Below are 16145 nucleotides of genomic sequence, written 5' to 3'. Positions count from 1 at the left end.
ATATGGTCTTGGCTAGAGCAAGGTTTTCTAAGCATCATATTGCAAAGGGATATTGCAATATATTTGGCTATTGTTAATTTAAAACTTTTGTATGTTAGAAGATTCATAAGATATAAAGATAAATGCAAATTCTTAACAGAATGAAGATCTTTTACAAATCTATAAGAAATATGAATGTCCTTCCCTCAAATATTCCCCCAAATAAACACAAACAGGCAAGTCATAACTTAGAAACACACAAAGACAATAAATGCATATGAATATATTCAACCTCACTAGTTATCAAATGCAACTTAAAATAACAGTGCGATAGATTTGTTTTTTACCTACCATGTCAGTAAAAATTTTAGGAAGAGAAATGTCTAATATTTGTGGATATATGTTGAAATAAGTAATCTTTTACATAATTCTATTACTATGAATTAATAATACTTCTCTGGAAGAAAATATATAGCAAAAGTTTGGGACACCGTAGGCTTTTCATTGAATCAGTGCAGTTACAAAAATTAATCATAAAGAAGAGTGTACAGGGATTTTGTGCAAGTATGTATAATATAAAAAATTTTAATAGCAAAAATTTTTAAATTACCAATGTGTCCCTAATAAGAAATTTGCTAAACAAAAGTACACTATTAAATGTGCTTCTATTAGCTATTCTGATTTAGATGTACATTTATTATCATTGGGACATATCTATGACATTATTTAACAAAAAGAGCATATCGGGTATGTATAGTAGGATCCAGTATGGATAAAAATTTTAAAAATACGTATATGCACTAGTTATATACAGAAATAATGAAAAAGGATATATATCAAATGTTAACAGTGAATTTTCTGTTTGTGGTGAGATTATTTGTGAACTTCATTTTTGTTGATCTAAGTAAAAAATTATTAAAAGTAGCATTTAAAAACCTTATATTCTAGAAGAAATAAATTATTTTTCACATTTTCTTTTATTATTTGATATTGTAGATATTAGTTATCCCGGTTACATTCTATCACCTTTTCTAATGTATATCTTTTATTTACTTTTATTGTGACTCTACAATAATTAGAGCTTTAAAAAAATAATAGGGGAACTTCCTGGGATATAAAACTAGCACTCAAAGTGGAAGGCATTTCTTCATGGTTTTTAATTTTAATCTATGGATTAAACTATGGATTATACCAGTGGTTTAATTTAGCTCTCTCCAATTTAGTAAAAATAAAGTTGAAAAGTAATGTGGACATGAACATATTCTTATTCCTGAAAGTTGTAATATTGACAGAAAAATGTCACACATAATGCTTGATAAACCATTACTTTTTTAAAAACAGGAAGCTGAAAGAGCTAAGCTTCAACTTGACTATTTCCTAAATCAAGGGACGGGATTACTTAAAAGTGAAGGGAAGAACAAGACAACAATGGAAATGGGTATTAGTAAAATGAAAGTTGAAGATTCAAAAGATATACCATTGGAGAAAGGAACAAGGAAATCACTAGTTATAGATTCAGGTGGACAAAAAACGAATTCTACAATCCAAGAGCATCTACAGGTAAGGAATTACTGAAATAGAGAAAACAGAAGACAGAAAAACAGTAATCTGTGCTGTAAGATTATCTTTTATATTGTTGTTTACTTCATTTGTATATATTATTTCAAAAAAAATTCTATGCCCTGGTTTTTTGCTTGGACCTTTTGCCTTTCACCTTTGGTTATAGCAATTCATTGTCTTGAATACACATTTATAATTTAGATATGTTTTGGTTTTAAATGATGATATAAATGCCTGAGATTTGAGAGCCAGATAAAATAGTTCATAGACTAAAGATATTTTGGTATAAAGTAACAAAATTAAATATAAATGCAAAACTATGGGGAAACATTTTCAAATTTATCTTTCAACTAAAGTACAATTGACACACAATGTTGTATTAGTTTCACGTGTACAACATAGTGGTTTGTTAAGTATGTATGTTATGCTTTGCTCACTGCAAGTGTAGCTATTATCTGTGCAGAAAAATTCTTGAAAAAAATGTATTTTTGATTGTGTTGTCCAGTGGATTCAGAAGCACTTTCCTGAACATTGAGATTTATTAATCTGTGCTTAGAAGAAAATAACAGTCTACACATAAGCAACTTTATTGACAAGTAATGGAAAGAGTTCAAGAAGTAAAGCAAAACTGCTGAGAATACAATTTTGATTGTCCTTGTTCTAGCAGGATAGATATTATCAGGTCCCTCATTTCTTTAATAGTATTTTATTTCTTTAGTGTCCTTCCTTCTCGTTTTCAGAATGAGAGTTTATGTGTATTAGAGATAGCATAGTAAAATTAGCAAATGGGAAATTAATAAAGTAAAATTAAAGGCCAATACTCTAGCTTTTTAAAGGGGAATATCATCACACAGCAATTTTATCCGTATTTTAATCTTTTTTTGTATATAATTTTTAAAGTTTTTATTTAAATTCCAGTTAGTTAACATACAGTGTAATGTTAATTTCAGGTATACAATTTAGTGATTCAAGTCTTACATATAACAACTGGTTCTCATCACAACAAGTGCTGTCCTTAATCCCAACACTTATTTAACCCATTGTATGAAATTTTAATTGCAAATTATGTCAGTTTCTTCTTGGAAAGATAAAAAAATGAAAGCAATTGTTCTTAATGAAAAAGAAATTATTAAGGTTATTAGGGTCTTTTTTGTTTTTTGTTTTTTGCCTTGAATTGAATACAAAAGCAATTTTTTTAGAAACACAGGTTTCTGTGAACTGGCTTAAGACAAAGAGAAAGTGTGGCAACACAATTTAAAATGTGCTAGTCATTTTATATCCTCTGTCATTATAAAATATTCTGGTGATTTTATATATATGTACTAGTTATTTACACAATAAGTAATAAGTAAGGTAGCTATCAGCACCCCCATTTGAAGATGAAACTGGAGCCTAAAAAAATTAACTATGCAACATCATAGTAATGTTGAATTAGACTTCAAACCTAGGTCTTTTACGGCTTCAAAATAAGGTCAGGATATCTTCTTTGCTTCTCTGTATGGCTGCATTTGAACCCTCACTTTGTTAATAGACTTAGTGTTTTTTTATTTCCCAGGATTTTTCCCCAAATCCAAAATAAATCCTGTCATATATGACAAGTTAAATAGAAAATGTTAGGTTAAAAATAAGACGAATTTGAAAGAGCAACTTCATTACCTGAGGCATTTTACCAGGTAGCTTTATCACCTTCAATCTGGGCAAGTGATTTTTATTTTTAGTGGTTTTATAAATAGATTAACAGATGCCTCTCTTCTTAAACACTCAGTTTAACAATCCTTACTAAACACCTACTATATACTAGCTTCTTTGCATGGATGGTGTATATAATATCATTTATTTGGATTGGCCTGCTCTGGAATAATGAAACAGGATTCATTACTGAAGATTTTGTTGAAATAGAAGTTGTTCATATTCACTGTCTGCATGTTCTTATAGTAATTTTTCACTTAACTATAATCCTTTTTCCCAACCACTATATTAAAACTATTTTTGCCAAGGTCACAACAAATCTATTTGACCTTATTCTGAAGGATGCTTTATAGTTTATTTATCTCATTTATTCTCTTAGCATTATTTGATCATGTTTCATCATTTCTTTTTTTTTTTTTTAAGATTTTATTTATTTATTTGAGAGAGTGAGAGCAAGAGAGAGAGAGCAGAAGCAGGGGGAGGGGCAGATGGAGAAGGAGGAGCAGACTCCTCTCTGAGCACGGAGCCTGATGAGGGGCTCGATCCCGGGACCCTGGGATCATGACCTGTGTAGAAGGCAGATGCTTAACTGACTGAGCCATCCAGGCACCCCCAACCATTTATTTCTTTTCTTTTTTTGTTTTTGTAAGATTTGTTTATTTATTTCTTTGACAGACAGATCAAGCACAAGCAGGGAGAGTGGCAGGCAGAGGGAGAGGGAGAAGCAGGTTCTCCACTGAGCAGGGAGCCTGACATGGGGCTTGATCCCAGTACCCTGGGATCATGACCTGAGCCAAAGGAAGACGCTTAACCCACTGAGCCACCCAGGTGCCCCCTGACCATTTATTTCTTTTTAATGTAGTCTGCATTTTGTTTTAGAGGCAGACTAATTATTTGGTTTTCTTTATATTTTTCTGGTACTGTGTTTTGGTCTCCTCTTGCGCTGTCCATTCTTTAACTGTTGGTGTTTCTCTGAGTTTTCCCTCCTGGATTCTCTTTTTATTCCATATACTCTTTCTGAGTATGCTTATATACATTTATGGCTTCAAGTACTCAATAAATCTTGTGTCTCTAACCCAGATATTACCTAATTTCTAGACCTATTATCTATCAGCCTTTTGAATTTACCTACTGGAATGGTCCACAACATCTAAAATTCATCAGGTCCTAAAATAAACTAATTGCTTTCTTCTTAGACTGCTTCTTCTCCCAGTACTCAAAATTTCCTGGCATTCTCATAACCTGATTGCTGAAACTAGAATCTTGGGAATCGTTTTTGTCTCTTCCGTTTTTTTCTCAATCCAATTATTAGCCATAAAATTTTACCCATTTTTTTTCCGGTTTCACTGGCAATTCCCAGGATGCCACGAGGATTCTAATTGCTGTGGCTTTGTCCAGAATTAACTGTCTTTAGTCCAGTATCCATGTTGATGTCTAGTCATCTTTCAAATTAAAATCTGTTCATGTTAACCTTCTTACCTAAAATCTTTAATGGTTCCCATCATTCTTTGGTTGAAGTGCGAATTCCTAATTTTGGGTTAAGGTTGTGTCAGATCCGGTCCTTTCTTGAGATGCCAGGCTCATTTTTAATTAGCCCTCCTCCCGACCCATTCATTGCAAATGACTTCATAAGCACGAGCACTCAGACACACATACAAATATATATTTATGCTTTAGCTACACTGAACTTCCTTAAGTTCAGGGAACACACTACGTTTTCTGTCACCTTCATGATTTTGCATAACTTGTTCTCTTTGCTTTCAACACTGTTTCTCCCTCCCTTGTTTCTTAAAATTCATCTGGTTAAAAAATGAATGAAGAACAAAAAGTACTGTGTTATCTTTTGGTACATAATGAATTACTACAAAACTTAGTTGCTTAGACAACAAACATGTATTATTTCATAGTATCTGTGAGTCAGAAATCCAGAAAGAAGGCTTAGCTAGGTCCTCTAGTTCATGGTCTCAAAAAGATGCAATCAAAAAGTGTTATCAAAGGAAAATCAGAGCTGGGCAGTCAAGAGTTTAAAAAAACAGATTTTATTCAAGCCCATTGCAATAGGAGAAAAGAAACCTCAGTATAGAATGGTGTTCAATTCCTAATACACCAGTGGGAAGTAGAAATTTATAGCCAAAGAGTAGGTTGGTGGTCCATGGACAGTTACTAAGAGGAAACATTGTGGGTATAAGGAAGATTCTGGCTGAACTGACCTAATAGGATCTTTGCCGAAGGTAGGCAAGAGTGATCGGCTATAGGGACACCTGAATGCCTCAGCTGATTAAGCAACTGCCTTTGGCTCAGGTTGTGATCCCAGGGTCCCTGCTCAGTGGGGAGCCTACTTCTCCCTCTCCCACCCCCCTGCTTGTGTGCTCTCTCTCTCTCTGTCAAATAAAATCTTAAAAAAAAAAGAGTCATCAGCTATCACCTAGAGGAAAGTGAAAGATGAGGAATCTGATTAAGTATTGAGGGAGATCAATTATAGAGAATGGGCACTGTTAAATTGACTTATCAGGGTTCTTACTAAAATGGGATTTTAAAAGGATGTACACAGATGGGCCTAGGAGAAGGTTCAAGAACCTAAAATTTTGGTCAAGCAAAGAATCTTTATCAGCCCCCTCTCATGTTCAAGGAAAGAAGTGATGTTCTTTCTTTTGAACAAATAAGTCCATTTTTTGGTCGCTTCTTCTTCATTATGGACTAGCTGAATCATCTGTTGGGACTTGTTGGTGTTAGAAGTCAGACATTTAATGACAAAAGTTTCTGTGAAAGTAAAAGCAAAGACTAATAGTTAAAAACTAAGTTTCTGAATCTAGAGGGAAGCCAGTCAAAATTTCTAGATATTGGGCTTTAGATGATGGAGTGAGGACAGCGATCCAGTCCTGCAATGGATTTCTTGGTGTGATTTGAGTACCTGTGGTGATGGCATTGGGTATTTCATTGAACTTTCTAAGAGGCCCACACATCAGCAGGCATGACGGCAGCCCATTCATGATCTGTCATGAATCTGTCAAGGTGATTTTCTTGACATTTTTATCAAGTCTTCCAACTTCAGCTTGGAGAGCTTCAGGAATAGGGCAGATCTTGTTCTCAGTGATTTCAAGTCAAAAGGCAGAAAAATTGAAAACACTAATTTGGAAAGTTGTCACCAGATATTAGAGGAAACTAGAGTTCAGCATTTTGTCCAGTTCATAGGTGGATAATAAAAACTTAAAGACAATGAATAGGACTAGAATTAAACACCCACAAGGGTATGTTTTTCATTTAAACATAATTTATCTGTGATCCCCCCAGTTCTAGCAAAGATAAAGTAAGACAAATTCATTTGCAAAATAAATCTAGTCTTATTAAAATCGACCTGATTATTTATACAAGTGCAGCAAGAACAGTGACTGACTACACAGGTCTTGCATTTGCTTTGCTGGAATTTTTCATAAGGAATTTGAGGTTGGACTTTTAGAAACTTCTTGAGGCTAGGAAGCCAAGCCAAGTACTCTCAATCAGGCTTCACAGGCAATATCTATAGACTTGGATGAATTCCTCTATTCTAGAGGTCTCCAAGATATTCTGAGTTTCCTGAGCCTGCCAGGAAGTGACTTTCTTTGCTCATCTGTGTGGTCAGAAACCATATAAGCAAGATACTGGGCATGTTTTTGAAGGAGGGCTTTATCGGCTCCATCAAATCAACCTTAGTTCCTTAGAGCTGCCTGACTATAACTGATTTTATACATCATTCTCAAATGTGACCTTCCAGTCAAAGTCTTGGTAATATAACCAGTTTCCAATTGTGTTCTGTTTCAAGGGGAACGGATTCCTATTTTATTTATGCAAATAACTATATTGCCATGGAAATAAGAATGCTAAGAGTTTCCAAATTAAGAGGGATCAGATAGAAAAAGTAGTTGTTTTATCTTTGTTCACAAAGTATACTTTACCTAATTGCTGCAAGTTATAGATAGGTTAAGACAATAGAGAAGAATATTTCCTTAAATCTGGAAAAAAAAACCATTCAGGAAGCAGCTATGTTTCAAAGGGTCATTGAAAAAATTAATCATCCTCATCAGTTTATTCAGTTCTACCTAATTAATTCAATTTTTGTTCTACTTGATCTTGTGTTAGTGGTTTTATGAATCCATTAGCTTCTTTATTAGTTCTTGAAATCTTATCAGTCTAGTGGCATGGTCTCAAAGTTATTCAAGTGGTACCATCATGATGCATTCTCACCAGTAGCTGATTATAAATACTTTCAGAAAAAGAATCAAAGTAAAACAATTACTATCTGTGAATGATAAGTGACAAAAGGGTCAAGATAAAAATCTGATAAGAATTAATTACAATGGAATTGACAAGGAAATTTTGTTATTTCTATGACATAGAACATTTTAACATAATAAGCAGATGATGAAGGTACTGACAAATTTTTAAGAACTTCAAACAATTTCTGGAATACTTATATTAGTAACATATATCCATACACACATAACGTATGAAGGTTTATCCTCACTAATTTGACAATACTTTCCACATGATTTAACATACCACATAAACATAATTAAACTTCTCTCATTTATAAGGTGAAAGACAAATCCTTTGAGATTTTCCAGGGACCCTCTGGGAAATTTCAAAGATAGTTTGAGGTCAAAAGACTTCATTTAGCATTTGATTTGGGGATGTTGTTAAACATTAAAAAGTCTGAATACCTGACAAAATAGGATCACAGGTCGTTTAGTTATTTAACAAATGTAATAATATAAGATTTCCAAGATAAATATAGAAGGTTACATTAATGTTAAAAAAAAAACACCTTAGCTTTCTAATATTGAGATTTGATTTTCTTAAGTAATTGAATACTTGATAAAGACAATATGACGTACAGAAAATTATTTTGCTACCATACAGGATCATTGTTTTCTAGACAGATTACTGAAGAGATAAAGAAAAATCTTTCATAATCTCTTATCAAGAGAATATCAACAGTCCAAGAAAACTATCCTTTCAACAGGGACAAAGTAGAATCCTAGGTTTGTACCAATGTACTTTTGATATCAATGCTCACTAAAAAAATTTAAAAATAAATCCATTCCAATTCTTATCTAGCTTGACCACACATAAATTTCCCTTTCCAAGATTCCTTTTGCACCACTTTTTCTTTTAAAAATCCATTCAACTTTTGTATTACTTTTTTCTGTTTTCCTCTGGAACAACTAGCTATCCTAATTTAGGAAAAAATTATTCTATTTTTTCCTCAACAAAAAATGTCCTTCATACCTTTCTTATTAAAAAAAAACCACACACGTTGTTTTCCTTACATATAGACTCTTTTTTTCCTCTATCTTTACCATTCCTGTTAGCTTCATTTACATACATTAATTAGGATTTTAAACCATTAGCGGCCTTTTTTCTTTTTAACATACTAGGAAGCGAACAATTGTGAACTGTCAGCCATATACTATCATTCCCTAACAAATTTATGAGCACATCATTTCACAATTTTCTAGAGAAAAATATCTTTTTCATAGTGCCAGTTATCATGTTTATTAAGAGATCAAAATATATGTAGATTCTCTATACTGTATAAAAACAAGATGCCAAAAGTTGATAAATTTGTGTTCAGCAGTTAATGTTTCAATCTTTTATCTTATTTGGAAATGATCTAGCTCATCAATGACTATTCATTATTTAACTTAGTATAGCTTTTTAAAGTTTCAGGTTATCAATGTTGTTAAACATTAAAAAGTCTGAATACCTGACAAAATAGGATCACAGGTCGTTTAGTTATTTAACAAATATAAGATTTCCAAGATAAATATAGAAGGTTACATTAATGTTAAAAAAAAAACACCTTAGCTTTCTAATATTGAGATTTGATTTTCTTAAGTAATTGAATACTTGATAAAGACAATATGACGTACAGAAAATTATTTTGCTACAATACAGGATCATTGTTTTTAAACTTTTTAAAGAGACATATTATGAAATATAATTGTTGAAAAGTTCACTTATAAACTTTTATTCCACTGACATCTATTTAATTATTCTTAACTGTTCTTGAATTGCTCATGAAAGTTATATGAGAAATTAAACAAAGCTAGTCCTCATTTTGCTATTTTTCTTATCAACAAATCAGGTATCAAATATATCACAGAAGCAAAGGATCTAAAAAGTTAAACATATGGTTCATCCCTCTTTTTTTTTAAACTGTTGTGCCTGGCATGTATGAAGCAATTCATTTTTTTTAAATTTAAATTCAATTTACTTGACATATAGTGTATTATTAGTTTCAAGGGTAGAATTTAGGGATTCATCAATTGCATATAACACCCAGTGCTCATTACATCAAGTGCCCTTCTTAATGCTCATCATCCAACTTCCCCATCCCCCCACACATCTCCCCTCCAGCAACCCTCAGTTTGTTCCTTATAGTTAAGAGTCTCTTATGGTTTGCCTCCCTCTGTTTTTATCTTATATTATTTTTCCTTCCCTTCCCCTCTGTTCTTCTGTTTTGTTTTATAAATTCCACATATGAGTGAACTCATATGGTATTTGTCTTTGACTGACTGATTTTGCTTCGCCTAATATCCTCTAGTTCCATCCACATCATTGCAAATGGCAAGATTTCATTCTTTTTGATGGCTGAATAATATGTCATTATATATATAAACATATATATATAAAAATATAAATATATATACACACACACACACGTAGACATGCACACACAGACACACACACACACACACACACACACACCCCACATCATCTTTATCCATTCATCTGTCAATGGACATCTGGGCTCTTTCTGTAGTTTGGTTATTATGGACATTGCTGCTATAAACCTTTGGATGCATGTGCTTCTTTGGATCAGTATGTTTGAATCCTTTGGATAAATATCTAGTAGTGTAATTGCTGGGCTGTAGGGTAGTTCTATTTTTAACTTTTTGAGGAACATCCATACTGTTTTCCAGAGTGGCTGCACGAGTTTGTGTTCCTACCAAAAGTGTAAGAGGATTCCCCTTTCTCCACATCCTCACCAACGTCTGATTGTTTCTTGAGTTATTCACTTTAGCCATTTTGACTGGTGTGAGGTGGTATTTCATTGTGGTTTTGATTTGTATTTCCCTGACGCTAAGTGATATTGAACATTTTTTTCATGTGTCTGTTAACCATTTGTGTTTCTTCTTTGGAGAAATGTCTGTTCATGTGTTCTGCCCATTTCTTGACTGGATTATTTGGTTTTTTGGGGTGTTGAGTTTGATAAGTTCTTTATAGATTTTGGATACTAGCCCTTTATCTGATATGTCATTTGTGAATATTTCCTCCCGTTCCATAGATTGCACTTTTAGTTTTGTTGATTGTTTCCTTCTCTGCATAGAGTCTTGTCATCCTGATGAAGTCCCAACAGTTCATTTTTCCTTTTGTTTCCCTTGTCTTTGGAGACCTATCTTGCAAGAAGTTGCTGTGGCTGAGGTCAGAAAGGTTGCTACCTGTGTTCTCCTATAGGATTTTGATGGTTTCCTCTCTCACATTTAGGTCTTTCATCCATTTTGAATTTATTTTTTGAGTATCGTGTAAGAAAATGGTCCGGTTTCATTCTTCTGCATGTGGCTGTCCAATTTTCCCAGCACCATTTATTGAAGAGACTGTCTTTTTTCCATTGGATATTCTTTGTCAAAGATTAGTTGACCATAGAGTTAAGGGCCCATTTCTGGGTTTTCTATTCTGTTCCACTGATCTATGTGTCTGTTTTTGTGCCAGTGCCATACTGTCTTGATGATTACAGCTTTGTAGTACAGCTTGAAGTGTGGCATTGTGATCCCACCAGCTTTGGTTTTCTTTTTCAACATTCCTCTGGCTGTTTAGGGTCTTTTCTGGTTTCATACAGATTTTAGGATTGTTTGTTCCAGCTCTGTGAAAAATGCTGGTGGTATTTTGATAAGGAGTACATTGAATGTATAGATTGCTTTGGGTAGCATAGACATTTCAGCAATATTTGTTCTTCTAACCCATAAGCATGGAATGTTTTTCCATTTCTTTGTGTCTTGCTCAATTTCTTTTATGAGTGTTCTATGGTTTCAGAATGCAGATCTTTTACCTGACTGGTTAGGTTTATTCCTAGGTATCTTATGGTTTGGGGTGAATTGTAAACGGGATTGATTCCTTGATTTCTCTTTCTGCTGCTTCATTATTAGTGTATAGAAATGCAACAGACTTCTGTGCATTGACTTTATATCCTGTGACTTTGAAGCAATCCATTTTTATTGTACATTTTGTTCTTAGGTTGGATTTATAGTTTATAATAGTAAACATTTAGCAGCTATAACATAAACTTGTTTGACTAGTGAACTTAGGTAGAAAAAATTGCATGTCTGCATGTATTAAAGCTGACATCTCTGAATATATGCCTGCTTTTATTTTAACAATGATTTTAAAACTAGCTTTATTTACCAATTTATATTTCAGATCATATGAATCTAAAAAGCCCCCACCAAAACATTTGTGTTAGTTTCTGTATTTTTGGAAGTTGTCTTAGAAATACTTAATTTATAATGACACTCATTCATCTCTAAGCCAATTTGATAGAACTCCTTTAAGAGATTTTATTGAGTAATTTGGTGATATCATTTGGAGGAAAAAATAACACACATATATAATACATATATAAACAAACAAACAAAGAGATGCAAAAAGAGATCTTAATGCTTTCATTAAAAAATGTTAGCCTTGAATCAGTAAAACATTGTAATACAAACTCAGCTGGTCTATATGGAAGAGTTAGCTTTCATCTTTTTTCCACTTTATATTTTTATTCTAATTGTGTTTCTGGCAACTGGGACAAGCTAAGCTTACATGTTTGTCAATATTTGTGGAGAAGACTTTGTTTTGCCTTGATATGTAATCTTAGGGAAGTGTGGACTAAGTTTTAGGTGAGTGGCTGAGAAGATGTCTTGTGGCTTTCTGGCTCATCAAGTGGGCAAAACACTAATTTTGTTTTCAAATAGTGTCTTTCTCTCTTTTCAGCCTGAAATGGTTGCTTTTGGGGGTCTGAGTCTCTTGAGATCTCTTCATAGGGGGTATGGGGGTTTAAAGTTTAAGTGACTGTAGGGAACCGAGGGGCTCAAGTGGGAAAGGGAAAGTCTGGCAGGGTAGTCAGAAAGATGAGGGAGGTTGGTGGTTAAAGAGGGACATACCAAAAGATTCAAGAGAACCTTAGTGAAGACTGATGATGATAAAAAGAGGAAGGAGAAGTATTAGTGATAGGAAGGGAGAGGTTTCAAAGGTTTTTAGTCAACTGAGAAGCTCCCATGTTCTTAACTAATGGTACCTTTATACTTAAACAGAAAACTTAGGACTCAAACATAGCTTCTGTTCCTTAATACAGAAGCCTGGAAATTGAATCGAGCCTCCATTTATCTGAGACCCTAACCAGATTCTGGAGTATACTCAGAATCTTAAGAATCAAAATCTGTCCCTACTAACTTCAGTGGACATTTGCATGGAACAATGGTTTAGGAGTTGGACTCACCACCAGTGGATCCTCAATCAGTCAGGAGTGAAAACAAAGGCTTCAAAAATACACAAAAATTGAGGTCCTGGGTGAGTGTTCTGGAGGCCAGTGATGAATCTGATCCTATCTGAGTCACAGCACTGAATTGTCAAAGAAAAACAAGAGCTGGGCAGTAAAGTGATAAAATCAGATTTTCAATGTCAATGTTGGTCTTGGCTACATTTGTCTCAAGACCTAACTGGAGGAGGATATACTTCTGGGCTCAGCATATACTCATGGAACTATTGTTGGGCCTCAGATATTTGCTGGATGTTACTTGGTGACATCAGTTCCTTGCCATGGAGGCCTTTCCATAAAGTTAGTTACAACACGGAAGCAGAAACAGGGAAGAAGAGAGGGAAAGCAGTAGGGAGGGAGGGAGAAAGGTAGAATCTAATCTCAGAAGTGATATCCTATCACTTTTGCCATATCTTATTCATTACAAGTAGAAGTAGTCTAGTCACCAGGGCCAGCCTAAACACAAGGGAGGGTAATACAACAGGCATGAATACCATGAAACAGGGATCGCTGGGAGCCATTTTAGAGATTGCCTACAAGTAGATTGTTATGAGGTTGTGCAAACTCTTGAATTGAGTGGTAAGTTAAGCAGTTTGGTCTTCAGTTGTCAGAAAGGGAAGAGCTGCTTTGTATTGATCCTATAATTCATAAGGTCTTACCTATGTATTGTAACTATAAATATATTTCATTTCTTTTGCTGATATAGTTGTCTTAGGTATTACAATACCTTGTTTGGCTGTGGAGCTGTGACATTGCTAGTATCAAGAGAGGGTTTTCTCAAATGAGGTTGCATGTTCCCAGTGCTCTTGGGAAACTGTGAAAGGCAGCTTATCATCCTGTGCTACTGGTGATAGCAACTTAAAATTTAGAAGAAGTGGAAGAAAAATATTTAGAATTCCTACCACTGGACATTAGATCACATTACACAAAAGGTCTGTTGTATGTATATATTAATGACATATTTTAGAAGTAGTTCCTCTTTGTTTTTGCATCTGTTTTTAAAGTTGCTTATTGGAATAGTAGTCTTTTTAAAATTAGAGATTAAGGTAAGACCTATTATCATTTCTATGTGTCAGGAGCTGAACATTTTTTTTTTTTTAATAAAACCTTTACTTATAGGAGGATGATAATTTTTTATAAACATGTTAGAGTAAAATGAGATAATGTTTACCAAATGCTTTTGTATATCATGAAGCATTATGTGAATGTTAGGTTTTATCATCATTTAGTTCTGTCTAGTTATCTACATAGTCCATATGAAAACCCATGGTGGTATATTACTTAATATATAGGCTAACTCTTGTCACCTACAGGCCCAGAATATGTAATGACTCACATAGAAAATTATTTCCTCATGTAAATACTTCCAGGAAGTTCAGGGTCCATGTTTGTGTTAGGGAGTCCTGCTCTACAGGGTCATTCAGGTATCCTGGCATATGGAGGTTTTGCCATCTTACATTGGCTTCCTGGGCCACATTGGGCATAGACATCCAGCTACCAGAAAAGAAGATGAAAGACAAAACATGAGTCAATTTTCATTGACCAGGCTGGAAGTGGTAAACACCATTTTCTCTCATAATTAATTTACCACATTTAACTGTAGGAGGGACTTAGAAATATAGACCAGTAATGTGCCTTAAGAAAATTAGTTTGGTGAACATCAGAAGTCTTTGACACAGGTGAGTAAGGATAAAACTAGCTAATCTCTGTATGAAAGAAACTGAGTTAGGTAAAATTCAGGCCTGGGATAAAATCTAGAATCAACATTATGCTATAGGAAAACATGTTATCTTCCCAGGGGGTAAGTTAGTAATAAAATCACACTCTTGAGGTCATTGGTTTCTTATATTTTTGATCACACACCTCAGTAAGTATATTTTTAGCATGTATTCTCAATATACTTTTACAACTTTTTTAAATTAAAAAAATACTGTCATGTTAGTATACTATGTGTTAGTACTACCATATTAGTATACTATTGGCATTTGAATTATAAATGCTTCAAAAAGAATATTAAAAAGATTAAGTAATTGTGTAATGGATATGTTTAAAATAATGTTTATTTATGATAAATATAAAGCCCTCTTTGCACTCATTTAGAAATATAATTTTGGTAGTAGTTCATCTTCTGCAATGTTTCTTCCAATGCCAGGTATGATCATTTCTTAGCTTTTTTGACACCTTAATCTTCCAAAATTTTCATATTAAAAAACCTGCTTTGAATGACATTTTTCTAAATAATTTAGTGTAAACATTTGGTGTGTATGTTTAGTGTATTTAAATTTAGTATTCTTTATCACAGATCTCAAGTGTCCCAAATGGAAGCTCAACTGACAAGAGGTAAAAAATTTTAAAATATTCTTTTTCTTTTCTTTTTTTTTTTTTTTAAAGATTTTTTAATTTATTTATTCAACAGAGAGAGAGACAGCCAGCGAGAGAGGGAACACAAGCAGGGGGAGTGGGAGAGGAAGAAGCAGGCTCATAGCGGAGGAGCCTGATGTGGGGCTCGATCCCATAACGCCAGGACCACGCCCTGAGCCGAAGGCAGACGCTTAATCGCTGTGCCACCCAGGCGCCCCTAAAATATTCTTTTTCTAATCTTCATTAGTTTATATACCTAAATGGCAAAATAGCCATTCTAAATTCATTATCGTAAAACTCCTTGATTTATATCTTTGCTTACAATATCGTACTCTTCAAAACTAATTTTAAATAGAAAATGTTTAAAACTTTAGATGTTGTCAAAGATCAACAGTTTTGGATGCTGTGAAAATCAAAACTTTTAAGTGAAAAATTTAAGGACTAGGTATGGTACAAAGCCACTTTCCCTACCCCTCCCCACCAGCAACAATTAAATTTTCAGATAGTGAGAAACTGAACATGACCCATTTCTTATTAAAGATTTTATTTATTTATTTATTTGAGAGAGAGAGCATGAGTGGGGGAAGTACAGAGGGAGAGGGAGAAGCAGAATCCCCACTGAGCAGGGAGCCAGACTGGGGGAGGGAGGTTTGATCCCAGGACCCTGAGATCATGACATGAGCCCAGGGCAGACGCTTAACTGACTGAGCCACTCAGGCGCCCCTGAATATGATCCTTTTTTAAAAATGGTATTTGTGTGAAAACAATTTTTATTTATGCTCAGGAAAATACTCATGTGTGGGATTACTTACCTCATTGAGTCATGACCTCAATACATAAAACTCACTTAAATTTTTTTTCTGCATTTCATTTTTGCTTAATCACTTTATGTATATGCATATGCATGCACATAAATAATTGAGTTGGTTGACTTATCCAATTAAATCTTACAGTTTCATTAGTGAGTGAGTCTGTTTGATTAACATGTTACGATTCA

General features: G+C 33.9%; 1 protein-coding gene across 1 annotated transcript in view; it reads left to right on the top strand.

The window, feature by feature from the left end:
* Positions 1 to 16145, top strand: part of CCDC7 (coiled-coil domain containing 7) — a 346398-nt gene that overhangs the window by 117386 nt on the left and 212867 nt on the right. Inside the window, exons 15-16 of the mRNA XM_040645272.1 lie at positions 1321 to 1539; positions 15090 to 15127. Coding sequence (XP_040501206.1) covers positions 1321 to 1539; positions 15090 to 15127 — 257 coding nt within the window. The remainder of the gene's footprint in view (positions 1 to 1320; positions 1540 to 15089; positions 15128 to 16145) is intronic.

Source organism: Ursus maritimus, unplaced genomic scaffold (genome assembly GCF_017311325.1).
Source record: "Ursus maritimus isolate PB19 unplaced genomic scaffold, ASM1731132v1 scaffold_31, whole genome shotgun sequence".
NCBI lineage: Eukaryota > Metazoa > Chordata > Mammalia > Carnivora > Ursidae > Ursus > Ursus maritimus.
This window is presented reverse-complemented; position numbering and strand designations above follow the sequence as displayed.